This window comes from Myripristis murdjan, chromosome 12 (genome assembly GCF_902150065.1).
Source record: "Myripristis murdjan chromosome 12, fMyrMur1.1, whole genome shotgun sequence".
Classification (NCBI taxonomy): domain Eukaryota; kingdom Metazoa; phylum Chordata; class Actinopteri; order Holocentriformes; family Holocentridae; genus Myripristis; species Myripristis murdjan.
The window spans coordinates 19740699-19761358 of record NC_043991.1 but is presented as its reverse complement, the minus strand read 5'-3'; the positions used below and the strand labels follow the sequence as shown (position 1 = coordinate 19761358).

The 20660-nt window shown below is 38.4% G+C and overlaps 1 protein-coding gene across 6 annotated transcripts in view; it reads right to left on the bottom strand.

The window, feature by feature from the left end:
* LOC115368799 (ras-specific guanine nucleotide-releasing factor RalGPS1) overlaps positions 1-20660 on the bottom strand; it is a 72542-nt gene that overhangs the window by 45721 nt on the left and 6161 nt on the right. For 4 of the 6 annotated variants that reach the window (XM_030065146.1, XM_030065144.1, XM_030065148.1 and 1 more), the window contains exons 2-8: positions 13726-13867; positions 13399-13503; positions 12025-12075; positions 11699-11782; positions 8982-9071; positions 6441-6533; positions 5341-5467 (exon numbers count right to left, since the gene is read on the bottom strand). In XM_030065146.1, the coding sequence (XP_029921006.1) occupies positions 5341-5467; positions 6441-6533; positions 8982-9071; positions 11699-11782; positions 12025-12075; positions 13399-13503; positions 13726-13782 (607 nt within the window). In that variant the 5' untranslated portion in view covers positions 13783-13867. The remainder of the gene's footprint in view (positions 1-5340; positions 5468-6440; positions 6534-8981; positions 9072-11698; positions 11783-12024; positions 12076-13398; positions 13504-13725; positions 13868-20660) is intronic. The other 2 variants (XM_030065145.1, XM_030065147.1) reach the window with 1 other exon arrangement.

The window sequence follows — 20660 nt, the reverse complement described above, 5'->3', positions numbered from 1 at the left end:
CTGGACTCAACAAGCAGTGCTGTGGAGGATTCTCCCTAAATTTGTTCTCAGAAGTCAATGTGAATGAAAGTCAGGTAACACATTCTTTTGATAGTCCCCTATAGATATTCAACAGAATGTGAGTTGATATGCAAGTTAAAATAATATGCAAGTTAAAAATGAACAAGAGTTGAGTAGAATTATTTTGGATCCCACCATTCTTCTGAGCAAAATACGGCCACCAATGTTGTGATTGGTCAGAAAATTTGTTGGCCTGTTGCCCCTTCACTAAAAAAGGTTTTACATAAGCCCTCACCCAACCATAATCTTAACTTTAACCCTGTGGGTGGGCCTTGCCCAGAACTCTAGTGGGTTTAGTGACACTGGCACAGAGATGTATGGATGTGGTAATATAAGCACACTCAGGCACATGTAGTATAGGTGCAACAGAAAATATGAAAGGCTGAATATAATGTTTACCATATTATAATTCAAATAATTGCAATAATTACCAAAATAAACAATATATGATTTTTAAGTCCATATTCTGTAGCATTATATGCAATCATGGTGCTTTCATTTTGTCATTGGTATGACGGCGTATTAGTGCCATTGTAGGGAAAATGAGAATGCCTTACTGGCAGAAACAACACTGAGACTTATGTGTCAAACTGTGTGTTCCGCTGTTATATGAGGAGCTGATGTCATAGAATTCAACTGTCAAAAACAAACAAACAAACAAACAAACTGCATCCTTGTCTCAGTGACTTGTTGGAGACAATCATAATCAATATACAAGAATGAACTGTTAATGGAGCCAGGGTCAGCGAATCCACTCACATCTATTCTGGAGAGGACCTGTGTCCACATTGTGCATGTGCATGTGCATACTGAGATTACTGAGAGCAGCTTCTGTCTTTAGATCAACATAACACTGTTGTTCTGAATTCAGCACACATGTATTACCCAATCACAATGTCCATGTGAGGATGTGAGGATAATGACTTTATTTATGCATCCTTTTTTTATGACAAATTTACATGAGTTCTGCAGCTATGACCAATATCCAAATCAAGTGTGTGCACGTTTGTCATGTTTTCAATGCAAGTTTGTCATGTTGGAGGAGCATGTAAAATACATGTGGTCACTACAACTATAAAGGCTGTTGACCGAGCAGCTTTGGCCAACAGGGGTTACAATAGTAAAGCTGAGCAAAAGCAGTGCTGGTGCGCCACCAAATAGGGTAAGATGAAAGCTTAAAAAAAAAATAAACATAATCTTGTGCTCTTACTGTACAACAACATTTAGTACATTCAGGTATTGATGTTAGAATTTGAAGAATTGATTCTGAATCAGATAAAATGAAATTATGATAAACTGCAGTGATTTATTTTGCCCAGCTCTACTTGAAAGTGCAGATGTATTTCATTTTTAATGGCTTGTCATGACACTATGTACTTAGACAAAACTCAAATGACATCAGGTCCAGTTGAGTTACCAACGCATAACCATACTGATTATAATCACCACTGGTAACACTTTAAAGTAAGATTAACTTAATTAACAAGAGTTAATGTAATAATGAGCATAAAGTAACAGTTAACTAATATGTCAAAAAATCATTTAACAATGGTGTTCATGTAAGATTAACATCTGAAAAGTACATTACTGTGGTAACATGGTATTCACCACTGTGGAAATAAGCATTAACAGTTACGTAATGTTTCTGGTAATATGTGTTAAAAAAGCATTAATTAACAGTTACTAAATGCAGCAAGAATCATCTACTGCAACAATCATTTAATCTGGAATGAATTATTTTAAAACACAAAGCTGACATGGTGAGGGACAAGAACATGTCTACTTGAGAAACACATTTTCTCCAGTACAGGCATTTTGGTCCACATTTTGGTGGACAAATACGTCCAAAAGTAGAATGAATTGTTGTGCATGAAGGTTTTCATGGTGATTATCTAATTTTCCTTAATACATTACTAATTTTTGCACACTACAGGTTAATGTTAGATAATTTTCCAAATTTGATTAATGACTAACCTAAATCATCATAAATTATGCAGTACTGAAAAATACATTCATTACTAAACATGAACAGCAACTGATTATTAGGTATTAACTTTTAATTAATGCTTTTTAATGCACTGCATAGTAACACAACTGTTATGTAATGCATATCTACATTTACTAATGTTACTTTATGTACTCTGTGACTGTTAATTAACATCTTTAACATGAACAGATTAATAAATGATTACTAGTGACATTAGTTAACTCTTAATTAATGCGGATTGATTTATTACTAGAGACATCTTATTGAATTCAATGTTAATTATTGTAATTATTGTAATTAATATTTACTGCTGTATGAGCTAAGGTACTCTTAGTGTGACGCCTGTCCATTTATACAGGCTGAGCTTTGGGCAACACACAAAATGGTACAATACACAATAAATGTTGCATTTTGCCTAAAGAAGAACAAATAAACAGCTTCACTTATACAAACACAAACAAATAGATGCTTTCTTTTATCATAACACTTAGGCTGAGTGTTTACTGTTCTGATACATTAGTCAGTTTTACTGGTGCCTGGATATGCACCTGGTCCCCTCTGTACATATGCTGTTTAAGATCATTTTCATAATCTGTATATTACCAGTCTTGCAATAAAATATGTACATTCATTTCTGTGTAGTCTAATCTCCCCTTCTGTTCCTGAGTTATGGTGTTGAAAAATGGCCAGAGAAGTGTTTTTGCAGACCATCAGGATTGCCACGGTATAAAATGCCATCACTTGATTTTATCCTATTACACATGTAAAACTTTGTCACAACTAGCAAATAACGTCCAAAAACATGTTTTATGAGGTCCAAGAGAACATTTCTGCCAAATTTGAAGAAATTCCCTCCAGGTGTTTCTGAGATATTACGTTCCTAAGATGGGACAAACAGACAGAAAAACCAAAAACATACTGCTTCCGGCCATGGCTGTCACCGGCATACCAAATATATTTTCTTATTATGGTCCCCAAGGCAAAATAATTTTAGATGGGTGCCTATAGGGCAAATCAAGTCAACCTGGGGATCCAGAAGATGAACAAGTTTGAAAATCCCTGCCTGAATGAACTATTCATGGGTGCAAGGTTCAGCTCAACCACTCAACATGTTAGACAGGATCTGAGTTCACAGTGTGCAGTCTCTCCATCTTATTGCTCATGATAAAAAAAACTGTGGAGATAATACACATAGAGGTTTCACCGATATGCACTTTGAAGCTGCCAATATGTAATATTTTGCTTGTTTTTCATTCAGCCATACATCACTGCAATCTTTAAGCGTAAGACACTAACAAAGCCACCAGCTTTGTCCTGTCTTTTCCCAAATCCTAGTCAGCAGATCAGAGGGCCAACGTGGCAACCATCTTCAAAAGGAGACACAGTAGTGATCATTTCAAAAGGCGCCCTTGATGTCACTCCAACTACACAAATCAAACCTGAATTTAACTGCATGCCTTTGTTGCCATGATAGATTAAATTTCCAGAGAGACTAAGAAAGTGTTCCAATAAATGGGCCTGGAAATTTATTTCAAAAAGGAATGAACTCTATCACTCCAACAATCTGCAACACATGCAATCAATTGAACCTTCAAGGGTGAGTAATTGTTTTTGTATTTAATTGAGTCAGTGATATTAATGATAAAGAGCTCTATTTTTTATTTTTAAAATTGGGTTGTATTTCACTGACACATTAGAAAACTCATGGTTCTCTCTGCAGTTTCTCATTTCTATTCTGATCTAAATGTCATACTTACTGACAGTAACTGAGAAACAGCTACTTAAAATAAACCACAGATAAACTCTGTCATGAAAAAACTCTTTACACTGGCAACATAGATGTATTATGTACATATACACACTTAGCCCATGTCCTAATGTAATTTGCAATAATCTGCACGTCATTCATAAGGCTCCATAATACGGTGAGAAAACCACTGCCAGGAGACATATTTACACTGACCGACGAACTGAAGAATTGCTAATGTAGCACGGTATAAAGGGGATTACATTACAAACATTGTATGCATTTAGTTGACTGCTATCCACAGAAATTAAAAGTTGCTGCCTGTAGATTTTGAAACTTGTTGCCTCGTGTCCCTCGGTGGTTAATGTAGCAGTAGCTATCAACAAAGAGATTTGCCCCACCCCTCCTCCACCACAAGGTGCAGAGACAAGATGTGTACAGAGGAGGTGATGTAAAATTCTTATAATGCAAACTGGTTAGTGTAAATGACATACAACTTTGAAAGTTATTCCCATAATGCACGCAGGAAAGCTGCCGTGAGCTAAGCATGGCAAATTGTGATCACTCAGTTACTCATGGAGAAACGGAATCAATCCTTGTAAAAAAAAAAAAAAAAAAAAAAAAATCTCTTAGTTATATTAATACTGTTCATGTAAAGCAGCCATTTCAAGTTGGACTTGATATTTGGAAAATAAAACACTCGTCTGGGAGGGCTCATAGACAATGGAAGGAAAACTAGTCAACATGCCCACAAGTGACCAGCAGGGCTTCAAAGCAACATGAGAGAGTCCTGTCTGCAGAGGAAAACAAACTCCAGAAAAGCAGAGTCGAGCCAAGCCGGTACCATGTAGTGGAAAAACGGCATTAGTAGGGATATTTAGTAGGACGTGCGCAGGTGCATCGTAAGTCTGCATGGTTTTGTGCTTGTTTTTCCTGGGGCGTGAGATGTGCTCATCAGGAGTCAAATTTAGGTCAGTCAGTCTATCACTTTGTCAAAAGCGCTGCCTCATGATTCAGCCTGGCACAGCCATACAAAGTCAGCAGTAGTATCGGTAAGCATTTCATTCTTTGCCGTTTGTAGGGAGGAATATCTACACTGCAGCAGGGTCACTTTTTGTGTCACTTAAAAAGGACTGAGTTTGGTTTGTTTAAAAAAAAAATAAATAAAAAAAAAAAGATTCAGGGTGGCTATGACAGATACCCATGTCTGCTGTCATTAAAATGCAAAAGAGGCCAGTGTGAAAGTGAGAAGCTGTACATGTAGGATGGGTCAAGGGAGAAAGCATCATCTGTAAAATACTTTCAGATAAGAGATAAGATGTGGCCAAACACTCATGTCTCTGTTTTTAAGATCTATTCTTTGAACAAATATTATTGCTAGGTCTGTAACAACTGGAGTGTTTTGAAGGATCATCATACTCAATGTATTATGGTTTCTGGGGTCTCTCTACCTGCTGTAAGGTTTGTACAATTTTTTGAAGTGAGACTTAATGTATCCTGGAAGCATTTTGCTGAAATGTTGTTGAGACAGAGGTGGAGAACTTACCGAGGTAGGGAATACAGGGCACCATCTTGAGGGAACGGATGTATTCTCTCATGCGAGTGTAGTTCTCCTCCTTCGATGTCAAGTAGTTGAGCTTCTCAAATGTGGCCTTGTCTTTCCGGCTGATCAACTAGAGGAACAAGGAGGGAAAAAAGTCCGCTTGTCTGATGCATCTCTGCTGTGTCATTCAATGCCTAATTCTTGAAATGGAACTGTGACATGAACAAATAAATGTGCCACTGATGTCCTGACGATAACACAGTGCAAACTCTGTTCTACAATCCACAAACATAACGTTTGTAATGGACCTTTTTCACAGCAGCCATATTGACATGAAATAGCAGGGTAAACATAGGTGTTACTGATGACATTAATAGAGATTTTCATCCTTTATCATTTTTAAAATACAGGATTCAAATGTACTTAAGCTTGCTGTATCACTCGGTTATGTTTTTCAGTTTTATTGCAATTTGAAAATTGCAATATGCATTTATTTTATGGTCCTGAGCTAAAAATGAAATGCTCCTGACCTCCATTTTACAATGTACAACAGGGGTCACCAATCATGTGCCATGGAGGGCCGAGAGGCTGCAGGTTTCCAACCAAGACCTCCACCAGGTGATTTCACTGATTAGCTCCTCCTTTCTGATACAAGGTAAGGTGATCAGTGAAATCACCTGGTGGAGGTCTTGGTTGGAATGAAAACCTGCAGCCTCTCGGCCCTCCATGGCACATGATTGGTGACCCCTGATGTACAATCTACTGTTTTACACTTAAACTTATATGTGAGTAAACAAAATGCATTTTTTTCACTTTCCATAAGAAAATAATCATAGTTTCCCATTAAATGTGCAAAAACATACATCACATACTGTATATCTTAGACCCTGAATGCTGATTGAACAGCTTTAAGCAGTGATGGGCAATAGGCATTTAGCTTCTGCACTACTTACCAGTAGCCATTAATGTAATTGCTCATCTTCATGGGAACAAATACACAGTAAAGACAGTGTGTGGTAAACTGCAATTCAACTTGGCCTCTAGTCTGTCTTTAATGTGCTCTGTAAAATCCTCCCAAAAAATGTGTTGATGTGATTTCTTACCGCCCAGGTTTTGCTCAGTCTGAATATGGGAGCGCTCTGCAGGGCCGATACCACAGACACCAAAGAGTGGAGGTTGTTCAGCTCCAGGAGTTTCTGAAAAAAAAAGGAAGCAGGGACAAATACCCTCAGAAGACAGTGCAAAGTGTGCTCTTCAATTTAAAAAAAAAAAAGACATTTCTAATTATTACCTCTGCAAACAGTCGGACAGGGGTTGGGTGCTCGCCCCATTCTGTTGTTTGTTTAATTGTCTGTTTGTTAGCAGAATATCTCAAAAAAGTAAGAATAGATTTGCACAACCCTTTGTGGAAAGGCTAATTATGGACCAAGAAAGAGCTGATTAACTTTTCAAGCTGATTGGTCAAAAAGTGCCAAACAATATATTTAAAATGATACAATAAGGATGCAATACAAGAACGGCAATAAAGGAAAGCTTGAACACCAGGGAAAGTATAGAAATACATTATGTGTGTGTGTGTGTGTGTGTGTGTGTGTGTGTGTGTGTGTGTATGCGTGTGAGTTAACCACAGGGAGAAGACAACTCTGTAATCTGATCTGGATATGTGTTTAGGCCTTTAAAAATTAGGAAACATATTGTTTCCTACAGCTGATTCTGACTTTGTGGATATGATCAAATGTGTGTATTGATGCAAAACCAATTGAGAACCATTGTTATTACATTTAAAGACTTTCCTGTTTTTAGTGCTCTATATCCTTGTTTATTTGCCAAGGATATTATGTCATGGCTCCACAAAGTTCTTGCCTTTTCATCCCACGCTCCGACCTCAGGGAGCAATTATTTGCTGATCCCACCAAAGCCAGGAGGAGAAAAGCCTTTTTGTTTTTGTGATTAGTTTGCCTGCTTTTTCCATTTCTCCTTGAACACTGTCATAAAATTTCAAGGTAGCTCCTGTACACTTCCGTACCTGGAGGTCTACAGAGTATTGGCAATCATATGATCATAGTTCTTCATAGGTAACAACCTGAAACAGTGATTCTTAGCTAGTCTTGCCTCAGGGTCCACCTTTGTTTTTAGGCACTGAGTCACACACAGTCATCCACAATGCTTTCATGCATCATTAAACTCCTGAAAGCTAAATGAAATACTCTATTTCTTTCCAAAAATATTTTAAAAACGCTACTTGGGTTTATGAAGACAAAATTTGGTCAAGAACAGTAAACTCTCACATACACAATGAGCATATCCATTCAAACACTACACACATTTCATTTTTTTAATAATGGGTTTCACTGACTATAATAATGACTGTTAGATACCTTTAAAAGATCTAATTTGCTTTTTTATTACATTTTCATATATCTTTTTACATTTACTAACTTTAAAATTTTTATTCTAATTTTTTGTAATTCAAAGTTTTGTACTTTTTAAAAAGGTTTTTTAATTAAATTGTGTTATTTAGATTTTTTAACAGATTTTTTTAGGCAAGCAACTGCACTGGATGACAGCAGTTCAACGTAAATCAGCTGTGCTGGATATATGCACATCACAATTTTTTTTCTTTTGTGAAAAATTGGCCTGGGTCCACTCAAAATCAACCTGCAGACCACCACGACCCACCAGCTGAGAAACACTGACCTAAAATACTCCTAAACCTGCAGTTTCAGAAATCTGGATCTGTGAGCCATAATACAATGAACCAGGGGTGGAGATGTTCAGCAGTTTTTTGGTATAACCTTGAGGTGTCTTAAGGTAGAAAATAATTCTAAAAGAAAATTGTGTACCTTCTTTGTTTCTTTCTTTTTTTTAAAGAGTGATTTAGGATGAGTGAACAGGTAGAGGTTCAATCTTGAGGTTCAATACTCAATACTCTATAAATCTCAGAATAAAAAGAGCTATACTTTAAGGGGCAGTTTCCCAGACAGAGATTTAATTAAGACAGGACAAGTCCTTAATCCAGTATAGCTAATTATGGTCTAAAAGATGACTTTCCAAAATACAGTTTAACTTCAGATTAGTTACTTCTGGATTCTTGTATGGCTTTAATTAAATTTGAATTGATAAGCCACCAAATCCATGCTTTTCTGGGTTTGGGTGTCACCTTTCGGGTATTTTGGAGATACTTTTTTTTTTTTTTTTTTTAACCATTTTTTTGGGAAATTTAGTTACTTTTGCCTTTTCTCTTTGAGCAAATTCACTTTGCTCAAAGAGTTGATTTGAAAACCCAAAGGTGCTCATAAATCCTGGACTGAATTTGGAAAAGCCCAGGACTGTGTGGGACTGGAGAAGAGACAGGGGATGGACATTGTGTAGTTTCTCCTCAGACAAACAGCAGTAAACTAAAGTTAAACCTGCAGCCTTGGAGGTTTAACTTAAATCTTCAGTGACTTCAGGGCCACTAACCTTTGACCTGGATATCAGACCATTTAAATCTAAATTAAGATACACCTAGGGATATTTCAATCCATGTGAATTAAAGTTATTCCAGTTTAAAAAGGCCATTTAGTCTCTGACCAATCTTAATCCCTGCCAGGGAAACTGCCCAAATACGACTTATTGGTACCAGTTTAGGAAACTTGACTCACCTTTGCTATTTTGACAAAATGGCTCAGGATTTCCGCTCGGATTTTCAGAGTCTGGGCAGTCAAAATTTCTCTCACGAGCCAAAAGCTTACCTGAAAAACAACAGCACAAACAAACAAACACAGCCAGGATGATTAGAAAGACATGAAAGCCTCTGCATCACATTTTCTCCCAAACATGTCCTTAATATAGATATTTCATTTTCATATAAAAATCTTCTACTTGTTCATGGAATGGAACGGAGCCATCTAGAGTTAGTCATTACTAGAGCAACATGCATGATGTGCTGCCATAATGCCACAATCTCAACCAAAGTTTATGGGTAAACACCACATGGTCTCTTCCTCAGGCTGGAAAGGCAGTCCTCACTGAGACTGACACACATAACCAAGTGCTGAGGTGCATGGCAGCAGCACTTGTGGAAAAACTGAAGAGCCAGACAAGCAACAGACAGAAATATTCAGTGACAGCAGTCATGATCATCTGTGTAGTCACAATTCATGATTTGTATTCTCGCCACAAACCCTGGAGCTGCTCATGATCTATCATCTGTACCTAAATCATCCTGCTGACAGCTATATAATTAACTCTTAACATGCCTGCTCTGTTGACAGAAGCATTGAGGCTTTAGCGTTTCATGAAAAAGTGAAGAGTGTTCAGTTGTTCGGGTGCAGCTCAAACATTTCAGCGCGCGAACATCACACCAAACAACAGGAACGACATGCACATGACATTTGACTGGGTCACATGGTGAGATGACATGACAGAAATCGCAGGTAGAGACAGTTTCCCTATGAAAATGGCACAGTATTTATATTTTAGTAAACAGGATGTACACTGACCAGTCAAAAATGAGACATTAATAAAAATAACGTCAATTGGTCCATTTCAGTGAAGGGCAATGTCATCACAACCAAGAAAATTAATATTTGAAAGTGAATGGGCAGAATGTTTACTAAGGTTTTGGATAACAGTCAAAAATTAGGGCTAAGATGTACAACTATTTTAATTTCATCTACAGGAAAAAGCTTAATAGCAGCTCCTCAACCGTAAAGTTGTCCTTGTGAAAATCTATCTGTCTTCACACTGCAGCGGTCAGTTTTTCCCCATCTCCTCCACCATGTGCCTGCATGAGTTTTTGATTTCAGATCAGAAAGGGTGTGGTCCGCATCTTTAAAGTGACACATTTGAACTGTACCTGAGCACTTTTTGGGCTCTCTTCACCTTGTCATAACACAAGAAAAGCAACCTCGCTCCAAGCTTGCCTCACTGTCAGTGGTGTGCAGGCTTTATGGATCTGTGCTTGGATGATTTTTTTTTTTTGGCGTACACAACTACAATAAAATGACTTTTGAATTGGACATTATTAAAGGCGCAGTGAGGGTCCCTGATACCATTTCATCGCATGCCAAGTATATTTTTGTTCTGGATTCATTTCAGATGCTGTGATGCATGAAACTGCTGCCTCCTGCTGATGTAGTTTTCCAACCATCAAGATTTCACAGTTACTCCTTTACAGCTCCATTTCGACCTGAAACGGTTCTTAATACCCCGGCATTAATGTTGTCACGGCACCAAAATTATGACTTCAATATAATACCCTGTCTAAACATCTCAATACTGATACTGAAATGAAACCACTACACCACAGCAAAAACCTAAAATATCAGGAAAAGTAATAGAATATTATATTAGATGACAGCACATGTAAATTAAAATTCTATTGTAAGTATTTTGATACTGCTTAAATGTAAAAATAAATAAATCAAAATAAATAAATTCAAATATTTTTGTCATGGCTACTGAGCTACACAGCTATTGAATATGTTTTTTTAAAAAAAATGAAATTAGTTATACCTCCTAATCTTTGTAGCTATATTTGAAAAAATAAAAAGTAGCTCAATATGTTGTTTTTTGTTTTGTTTTGTTTTGTTTTTTTGTAAAAAAAAAAAAAATCATGTTGATCCATTCAGAACTTTTCAAGATTACCTCCTTGGTGGAGGTAAATATGGTAGTTCAGGGGAGAGCTGTTTTCCACATTGTTTTTATGTCAAAAATGGTATAAATAGCTAAGTAATAAACACAAATGTACACTAATTTTAGGGTGAAGTGCTATGTTCCCCATGTCTACAGCCACAGAAACTACATGGCCGGAAAGGTTAAGCCTCCCCATACACACTCCTTTTTAACCTTTGTCTCTCTACCACAACTGCTGATCTATTAATGGAAAATAAGGGTAAGTATATTTAATATTTCAACGCAGATCCACTTTGCTAGACTCCAAAGGAAATCCACTGAGCTATGGAAGCACTTGTTCTTTTCATCTCATTCTAATTGAAGGGCATGTCATTATGTTATCTGTCACACTCACTAACCTGTCGCGCTTTGAATTTGTTCAACAGGTCAGTATGTCTGTCAGCACAATGCTATGGCAAGCTGAACGTGTTTGCTCCCTTGGTCTGCGTGCGTTTGAAATGCTGCATGCGTCTGCTTTGAGCACACAGAGCACTTGTACTTGTACTTGCAGCTATGGCTCTCACTCATCACCATGAAAGATGCGGCGTGCATATGAGAGGAAATATGACACACTCATTCTTAAAGTACCGGTACTAATAAAACGGGGTACAGTGCTATTTTTAACTGCACGGTGATACCTTCCTAGCGTCGGTATATCGTGCAACACTACCTGGCATAAGCACATGCCACGGTATGGACTCACCTGGTTGAACCGGCGTGTGAATGCCACCACATTGGGAGCCAGCGTGTGTTTCTCCTTCCTGTTCCATCCACAGCTTGCCAGCTCCTACAAACCACAACTCGATCAGCAATTCAATCAAACCAACCACTAAGCTCTGAGGACATGTGTCAACCAGATTGGTGATCTTATTTTTACACAACAGATTAAAAGACTAAAGTGCATGAGACAGATCAAAATTAGAGTCTGACAAATATGGGTTTCTAAAGACCCACAGTGAGTGAGTCTATGATCACTTATCCTACCATTCCCAGTTATAAAAACCAGTTAACAAAATGCATCTGTCATACCTCTGGTTGTATCGCTTTGAATACTGGGGCATCCATCAGGGTGATTTGGCTCTGGAATAACAAGACATAAATCCAAATTAGCCTCCCAATACATGCAAAAGTAACTGTAAAAGTTAAACTAGGAATTAACTGCTCAGGATTGTTTGAGGACATCAGCTGACAAATGTGTTTCATCACTGTTGTTGATTGATGAATGTGATGTGCGGCTGTATTTCCTGAGGCTGCAAGTTGTGCTAAATGTGGATACTGCTGTTTCTGCTCTGAGAGAAACAAGCAGAATTACTCCAGTTATCACATGGCAACAACAGGCTGGCTGATATTATGTCTAAGTTGCCAACCATCCCTGTTAAAGTGCCGTTGAACCTGGAAAACCTTTTGCCATTAAGTGATCAAATACTGTGACTGGCTCATTAAAGAGTAGACCTCAAACCCAAATCTGTGTGAAGCCTGACCTCTCATGGTGAAAAGTGGGGCTCCTGGTTTTTGGTAGCAGGTGATGTCACGGTCTAAAAACCAGGCATCCTGCTTTTCACCACTAGAGGTCAGGCTTCACGCAGATTTGGGTTTGGGGTTTAGTTACTCTTTAAAGGACTATACCAGTGAATTTTGAATCTGTCCCTTTTACTGCCATATACTCACATGGTACACTGCAACAAACAATAAATCATGCAGGGGCACCAAAGTGTTCACAACACACATTCAAAATTCCACTGTTACAGTTAAATTTGAATTTTTGGTTGAAACACCCACCGTATAATGCTCCGCTTCTATGGCTAACAAAATCATCACCATTTATAAACCACAGAACTGATAACTGGCTGTGTAAAGCAAATGTGTCCCTGGGGACTATTTTTCCTGGTAGAGATTGTTTCACTCTGCTCAATTTCCCAGTTTCCATTGACACAGTGCTGCCGCTTTTAGGAAAGTTGAAAGTTCATTTTCTTATCATAGTGGAATGAATGGAAACCAGTGTCTGGATAAAAGATTGGAAAAATGATATTGGTGTTCTAAAATACGACTGTTTGGTACTGTCCTTTAAAGAAACCATGAAATGAAACTGAAACAGAATATCTGTAATGATGACCTCATGCAACTCTAGTGGATATAAATAAATTTTTACACAATAAAGCTTTCACAAATTCTTGAACAATCCTCCCCCTCCTCCTATTCAAACTGTGTTTCGTTTTGTAACTGATCTCCAGTTGGTTTACACTTTTGATCCTTTCCCACGTTATCCCCCGCCCCACCATCCTGTTTAGCAGGAAATACATATATACATATACACTATTTCATGGTGTCTTTAATATACCATATGATACCTCATACCGTATAATTAATTTGAGAAATACTGAGTGACAGTTTCCTCATACTCACGGCAAACTCCTCTGGTGTCACCTTCAGCACATCAAAGACGACTGCATCGTAGCTTTTGGCGTAGTCCACACCAGGCCCATCTAAGGAGTCAGAGCTACTGCTGGCCTGAGGAAGACAAGGTGAAACATGAACTATAGAATCAGATCAACACACAAAGGAATTTGTTTTTCATTGTTGTTGTTGTGGTTTGGACTTTTGGAGTATCAGAGAGGAGTCAAGGTCAAATGACCTTATGAGCCCTGTGAGGTATGCAATAGTGTGTAGAAGAAACTATAAACAAATATAAGCCAAAAAAGTAGTCTAATACTGCTGGTCTACAGGTCTTACCTCTGAGGTGACCGAGTTGATGCTGGTGCCATCTGAGAGCCCGTTCCTGCGATACATGCTCACTGAGGGACAGGTGGGATGCACAGGTCGGGGCGACAGAGGCCCTTAGCTGGATGGCACACATAACCTCTCACCCATGCTGCTGACAAAAGGATAGGAGAAATTACTTTTAATATGTAGGAAAAGAGAAGAACTCAACATTAAATCGTGCACACTCTAGGTCATTTCTAAAATTTCATGACTTCTGTCTCCAAAGTTGGATAGATTCTTTCTCGCTTAATGCAATTAAAATCATCCATTGTCCTACGAAGTCATTGCCTTACAAAAGAATTAAATGGTATTTTGACAAACTATTTACAATGTATATTGACATAATATTCACTGTTTGGGTGTAGTCTCCACATTTTAACCATGAATGGAAAAAAGAAGCAAATACAGCTTTGTGTACGGTAAGAATTCAACATGACCCTTAGTTATAATTTCATACATGCAGCGCAAACTATAAATCGGTGGTGTTTACAGTTGCAACAAATGATTACATAGCAGTAGTTAAACGCGTAGGAGCCACTTCCTTAGTAGACAATATTTCTACGGCTTGTGAGGAAACAAGGACCAATACCAAGACCGAGTATAGATACGCACAGACAGTAAAGACAATAACAATCCGCTCATGGTATCGTTAACATTTATTCTGTTCTGACAGAACAGACAACATCAGCTACAGTCACTATCATATTTGTTATACAATGACATGAGCTCTCTGGCCACCATTACACACATGTAACCAGTAGATGGCAGTAAAAACTAGTATTAACCATATAATCACAGCAGGAGCTGGAGATAGCCACTGCTGTCTCATCATGTTCTCTCCTGCTTCCCTTGTTTTACCAACAGCAACAATGCATTGCAACAATTCCTAGTGAATTAAATCACAGTGAAATTAAACTAGCTCTGATTTTGTTGAAGACCCCATGGAAGCCCCTCAAGGACCCCTGAGGGTTCCCAGCCCTCACTTTCAAAATCACTGGTCTCTGTTAGCAACAGAATAGAACAGTACGTGAAATTTGCTGACATTAATAAAAGCTTCTGGAGGTTTTATGTGTGGATGACACGCATTTCTAAGTCACTACCTGAATTTTGAGCATATGTACTCAAGTCAGTCATCCCAGAATCCTGTAGTTTTATGTCACTGTGCAAAGCAACAGACGGTGTGTGAGTTCTATTACACACTGAAATAAAAAATAACCTTTTTGCACAAATTATACACACAATCATTTTCCATGTACACAGCACTTTGGTATTTCAGCAACAAATCTAATCTCTTTTGGACCCCAGTCGAATACAGTCAAAACACACAAACCTAGCTGTAAATTACCTGCAACACATACAACCATCATATTTCTAAAAATTATTTTTCCGCTTACACTGTAGATCATTAACTCTTGTCCCTCATGAAGGAAAACAAATTAATTTTTATTAGTCATACACAATCATACACAGTACAACGTGCAGTGAGATGCTTAGGTGTCTGTCTCTGGCAAAGTGTAAAAAAGAATAAGGTACAAAAAAATAAGCAATGGAAAAAAAACACAAAAAGGTAAAAACAATGTAAAAAATTATGTAAAAGTAAGTGGCGTGAACACCTCTTTAGGGGAGTCCCGTGGAGGTTTGCAAAAAAGGGGTCAGAGAACTCTATGGTGATCAGATTTCAGAGGGGCATCTAGGGAGTGAAGGCAAGTGTGAAAGCTATTAGTGTGGGTTGTCTGATGTGACAAATCACCCTTTCCCATAAAAATAGATTGTGAATTTTCAAAATAATACACTTCCATCTGTTTCAATGTTAAACTTAAACTGTAACAACACTGCCATAACACTTTTGTTCATTCCGTCTTGCAAGTTTCTTCCCAGTTTCTTCCCTCAGCAGCCTTTGAGGAGAGGGTGTAAGATCTTTCCTGAGGTATGTTTCACTCGTCGCACTAGGCAGTCACTATCATATACTCTCCAGGATGACCCATGCATTTAAGTTTAATCCCATTCAGTGAGCGGAAATAAGTGTGTCAGCCAGTAGGGGTTGGACAGACTGAAAGAACTTAAACTCCATCCATCCATTTTCAAACTGTTCATATAGCACAGCATCCCAACTGTACTTTCATATGCAGAAACATCCTCAACTGGATGCAAAAATGCCTTCCTCAACTACACACAGAAAAATAAAAAGTTCTAAAAGAAAAAAAAAACTGAACATTTGCATGCTTCTAAGCAAATTCACTAGATTTCCTTCAAAAACATGGAAAAAAGCAAGAAGTGGCCCAAAAATTAGCAAGACATTAAAAAGTACAAAAAATGGGATGTAAATTAGTAAAAAAAAAAAAAAGAAAAGAAAAGAAAAGAAAAAAGAAAGAAAGAAAGAAATGAAAAGAAAAAAATGCACAAAAAAGTATCAGAAAATTTGCCAAAGCATTACCATAGCAGTAATAAAACATTATTGGATCAGATTTCTTGTGTTTAAATGCTTGTGAAACCTTTGATAAACATTTGATACCTAAAACAAAATATCCCTTGAGATCCCTGTAATGCAAAAACGACTACAAATGAGGGTTTGTGGCTTATTCAAAGTAAACTTGGAGGTCCAGAACATGAAAAAGACTGAAAACCCCTGACCTGGACACCAGTCCTCTCTTCTCTTGCCCAGATAAAAATTAGTGTAACACTGTATTCTCATGATTGATGTTATCTGACTGACAGGGAGCCTCTCTAATTATTTCTATGCTCATTTTTTTCAACTGCTGACAAAAAGAGGAGAAGTAATTGTGAGTGCAACATCTTGTAATACTCCCAGCTAAGAAGCAAAGCAAACAATGTGTTCATTAAAATGAGAGGAGAGTACATTTTTGACAGCATAAGCAGAAAAGGACATTTTAGTATTGCGAGGGAACATATGATGCAAGAGATTTATGCAACAACTGTGTGTGCGTCACATCTGCTGACTGGACGGTGGCATTAGAGGGCAGTGGAGGTTAATGGGGAACCATTTGGTGTTGGCAAGGTTGCTGTCATTTCTATTTTAAGTTTTGGTTTGTTAGATTATCACTGTATGAAGAGCAGTGGATCACTGTGAATAAGTTCAAGCTTACAGATTCTAATGCTGAACTTGTTGGCTGCATATTTAGTTTATACATACCTGGATATATTCTTAATCATATGATATTCAGCCTCAGAAATGTAAAGACAGTTGCTTAGATATAGGGCTGGATAATAAGATGGTCATGGAAGTGGGCCTGCTGGTTATCTTAAAGTGGCACCTTCGTCAAGAGAATCTTCAGAAATAAATGCTTATTCCAACACTCATATTGTTGGAAGCCTATTAATATTAGGCCAGTACTCCAAACACACTGGGAACCTAAAATGTTGCCTAAAAAGCCTCAAAAGTAGTGAAATAAAGAAGGCACATAACAAATAAACCTTTTGTTGTTCCAAGGGCAGTGTTTTTTTTTTTGTTTGTTTGTTTGTTTGTTTGTTTGTTTTAAATTACTGTTGCCACACCCTAGCATGGCAACAAAAATGGAAAGATTTGTGATTAGGATACAAATGTGCACTAAATTTCCTGTTCTGATGCTAAGGAATAAATGACTGATTAAAAAAGTACAATGAGCTGCAGATTTCCCGGGGTCACTAATGAAGCACAGGTGCCTCGCTCTCACGCTAACGGGTTGCCATGGGAACCACGGTGACGTTGCATCACTGCTCAGGTTTGATTGCTCAGCGTGTGCGGCTGCGCGCTGTTATCAGTCAATGTAAAAAATGAAGAAACAAGTTTTGCTTGATACTTAGATTATTTGGTCCTTGGAGTTTGTAGTTTTGTGGTGCAATTGATTTGATAATTAAAATTAGGGGTGGTGCAACATTCCAGTGTGAGGCCGACCTATTCTCTGGCTTACACTACGTTTTGGTGAAAGGATGCCACTGTCTTGTTCTTCTTTGTTATGCCTCCCACCCACAGACTACAACCTTGAATTAAGTGACTGATCCCTCCAAATAATACACCAGAAACCATCAACATGGATGAAGTGTGTTTCACCCGTTCTGCCTACTCTCCCAGTGGTGTGCAGAAACACAACAGAACAAAACACACAAACACAGAAACAAAGGGGGGAAAAAAGAAAAAGGAAAAGCATTGGTGGTAATGCAAAAAAAGAGGAAAAGCTGCACATAACGCTCAACTGTCCCAGACAGTGCAATCAGTGGGACAGGTGGAGACTACCGATTAAAAGCAATGGCAAAAATGTCAATGGAATGACCCCAAGTTTGCAGCTTATTACATTGTAAAGATTCATGCAGCAGTTCCTTGGCCTCTTGAACATTTCGTGTAGAGAGGTTTCTGTGAATATGTTTTGTTACCGAGTGTGAGAAAAGTGCAATCTGTGCACAACTTTAAATTGTATCAAAGCACGCCTAGCATCTATTGAACTGCAGTGAATATTTTCAGTACAGGTTTCCCACACTTCATACAGTCTAATTTCCAAGGAAGGCAATTATTGGGAAAGTTAAATCACCTACTAAAGCCTGAGACTTGATAATGGCACTCTAAGCACATTGCTGTTGTGCTTACCTCTCAGTTTTCTCTTTTGATGAATGAGGGAAACTCAAGAGTTCAGCCTCCTATTTGTGAAACAGCCACACAACCTGAATGGAGCAGGACGGACATTGTGCTGTCTGCTGTGGTCATTTGGCCGGTACACAATAAAATGGCGACTGTAGCTCTTTGCTACAAGGGAGGATGTTTGGTTACTATAACCAGGAAGCCAAGACAAAAATCAAGAAAATGGATTTGTGGTTGAAACATAGCAGCGATACAGCTGAAAACATGGACAAATTAGTGAAAAAGAAGTGAAAACACAGCAGCCAAATATTGTCAATATCAAGTTGTTGTTTCAGACACTGATGGAGCCGCATTGGACGTCTGTACATGGGCTTTTTTTTCTAAATTTTTTGCACTGGGGCACTTGGCTGAGAAAATATTGCAAAGGGGGTAGATTATTGGAAAAAGTTTGAGAACCGCTATTCTTTGTGGGTTTCCACCGGGAGCACCAGTTTCCTCCCACAGTCCAAAGACATGCCAGTCAGGCAAACCGGAGATACTAAATTGCCTCTAGGCGTGAATGTGTGTGTGAATGTGCTTGTTTGTCTGTCTGCCCTGTGATGGACCGGCGACCTGTCCACGGTGTTTCCCCTGCCTTCTGTCCAGTGAGCCCTGGGACAGGCTCCAGCACCTCCACAACCCTGATTAGGGTAAGCAGTTTGGAGAATGAATGAGTGAAAGTATCTCCCGTTTCCTCTATTCCACTAAAGGCCAAACTGCAGACGGTTGTTTTGAGAACTGAAACATGTCAGCTTTCAGAATGTTCACCGCTGACTTTTTCCAGACCCAGTTTGCATTTGGTGATGTTACTTGTCTTTTTTTTCTAGCTAGCAGCTTTAAGTCTTTGGCTGTCCTAAGGGGGAACTCTAATGTCCTTGAAAAGGGGTCTAACAAAATGATGTCCCACTTTGCTCGCTGCTAAGTGGAAACCTGCCACCTGCTGGGCACCACAGGAGAGAAGTGAAGCAAACAAGCCCACACATAAACAGGCAAACACACAGACACACGTGACTAGAAAGTCAACAAAGGCTGACATTGTACTGTTGCAGGGGTTATTGTAGTGGAACCTGTGGCTGTTATTTTTGTCTTTAATGCACCTCATTCCTCAAAGTATAATTTTACCGCCATACGCATGTCCATTTGCATGTTGAAGTTAACATTTGGATACCTGAATGAAATTTTTCAGCTGTCAATTACGTCTTTTATTTAATACAATGGAAGTAAAAGCTGCTCATTGGCTGTTAATGTTACATCAGAGAGTTAAAATCATGAGGTCATGAATGGGTGATAGGCATTTGGAAATTTTCATAGATTTTCCATGTAAATGATACGTAATAATTAGGCTAATGCAACGGCTGCAGTTCTTTGAAATGGCAACGACACATAAAAATGGCCACCACTCCAACCATCCTGCTATGTTGATTTGAATGGGAAAGTCCGTTATACTCCAATTCAGGTTCAGTGGTTACCTCTGTTCTGAGCTTTAAAAACACACAGAATTATAATTGTTTTTATTGCGTCACTGCTAGACTACCTTTATGCCCTGATCTTGTCCATAAGAGCGCTGCCAGGCTTTTAGCTGCAACTAATAGACAAGTTCACATTATCTTAGCATTTCCACACTGGACTAACTCTGACCTTGAAGGCACTTTAGGAAGCGCCTACTTCCAGTTCAGATCACTTAACCTCATGTTATTGTGTGTGTAGGCTGATCTCCTCAGTCAGGAGCCTCTTGTCTGTTGTGGAGTCTTGCATAAAAGGCAAACAAGCTTCTGTCTAACCTGTCAGAGGAAATCGGGAAAGCTAAGTCAGTGTCATTTTGAAAATCTCTTCTTAAAACTTCCTTAAATCACATAGCCAACCTTTGATCCAGTTGTGATTTCAGCTTCATTTATTGCTGAATCTTTCTTACTGAATCATCATCATTAGAATTATAGCTATTTTAATACGGTTTCGATTGTGTCTCTAAGCCAGCCACAAATGCAAAATCCTACCATGATACCGCACATCCAATTTATGCCAGCCAGGTCCCTCTCACTCCCTAAAGCAGACAGCAAAAAGTGGACAAAGTAAGATATGATAAATTCAGAATCACTTATGAGTCAAGAGCCAAGCTCACATCCAGTGGTCTTCATTATAAGCTGCTGCTGATAAATTCAAATTCAGAGTAAGACCTAGACTTAAATAGTCATCTTATCTAGGATGTTACCTAGCTGGCAGACATTTAAAACTGTAACTCAGACACATTCAGAGTTATCCAAAATAAAGTCACGTGAGGTCCGGCTTTCAAGAAAGT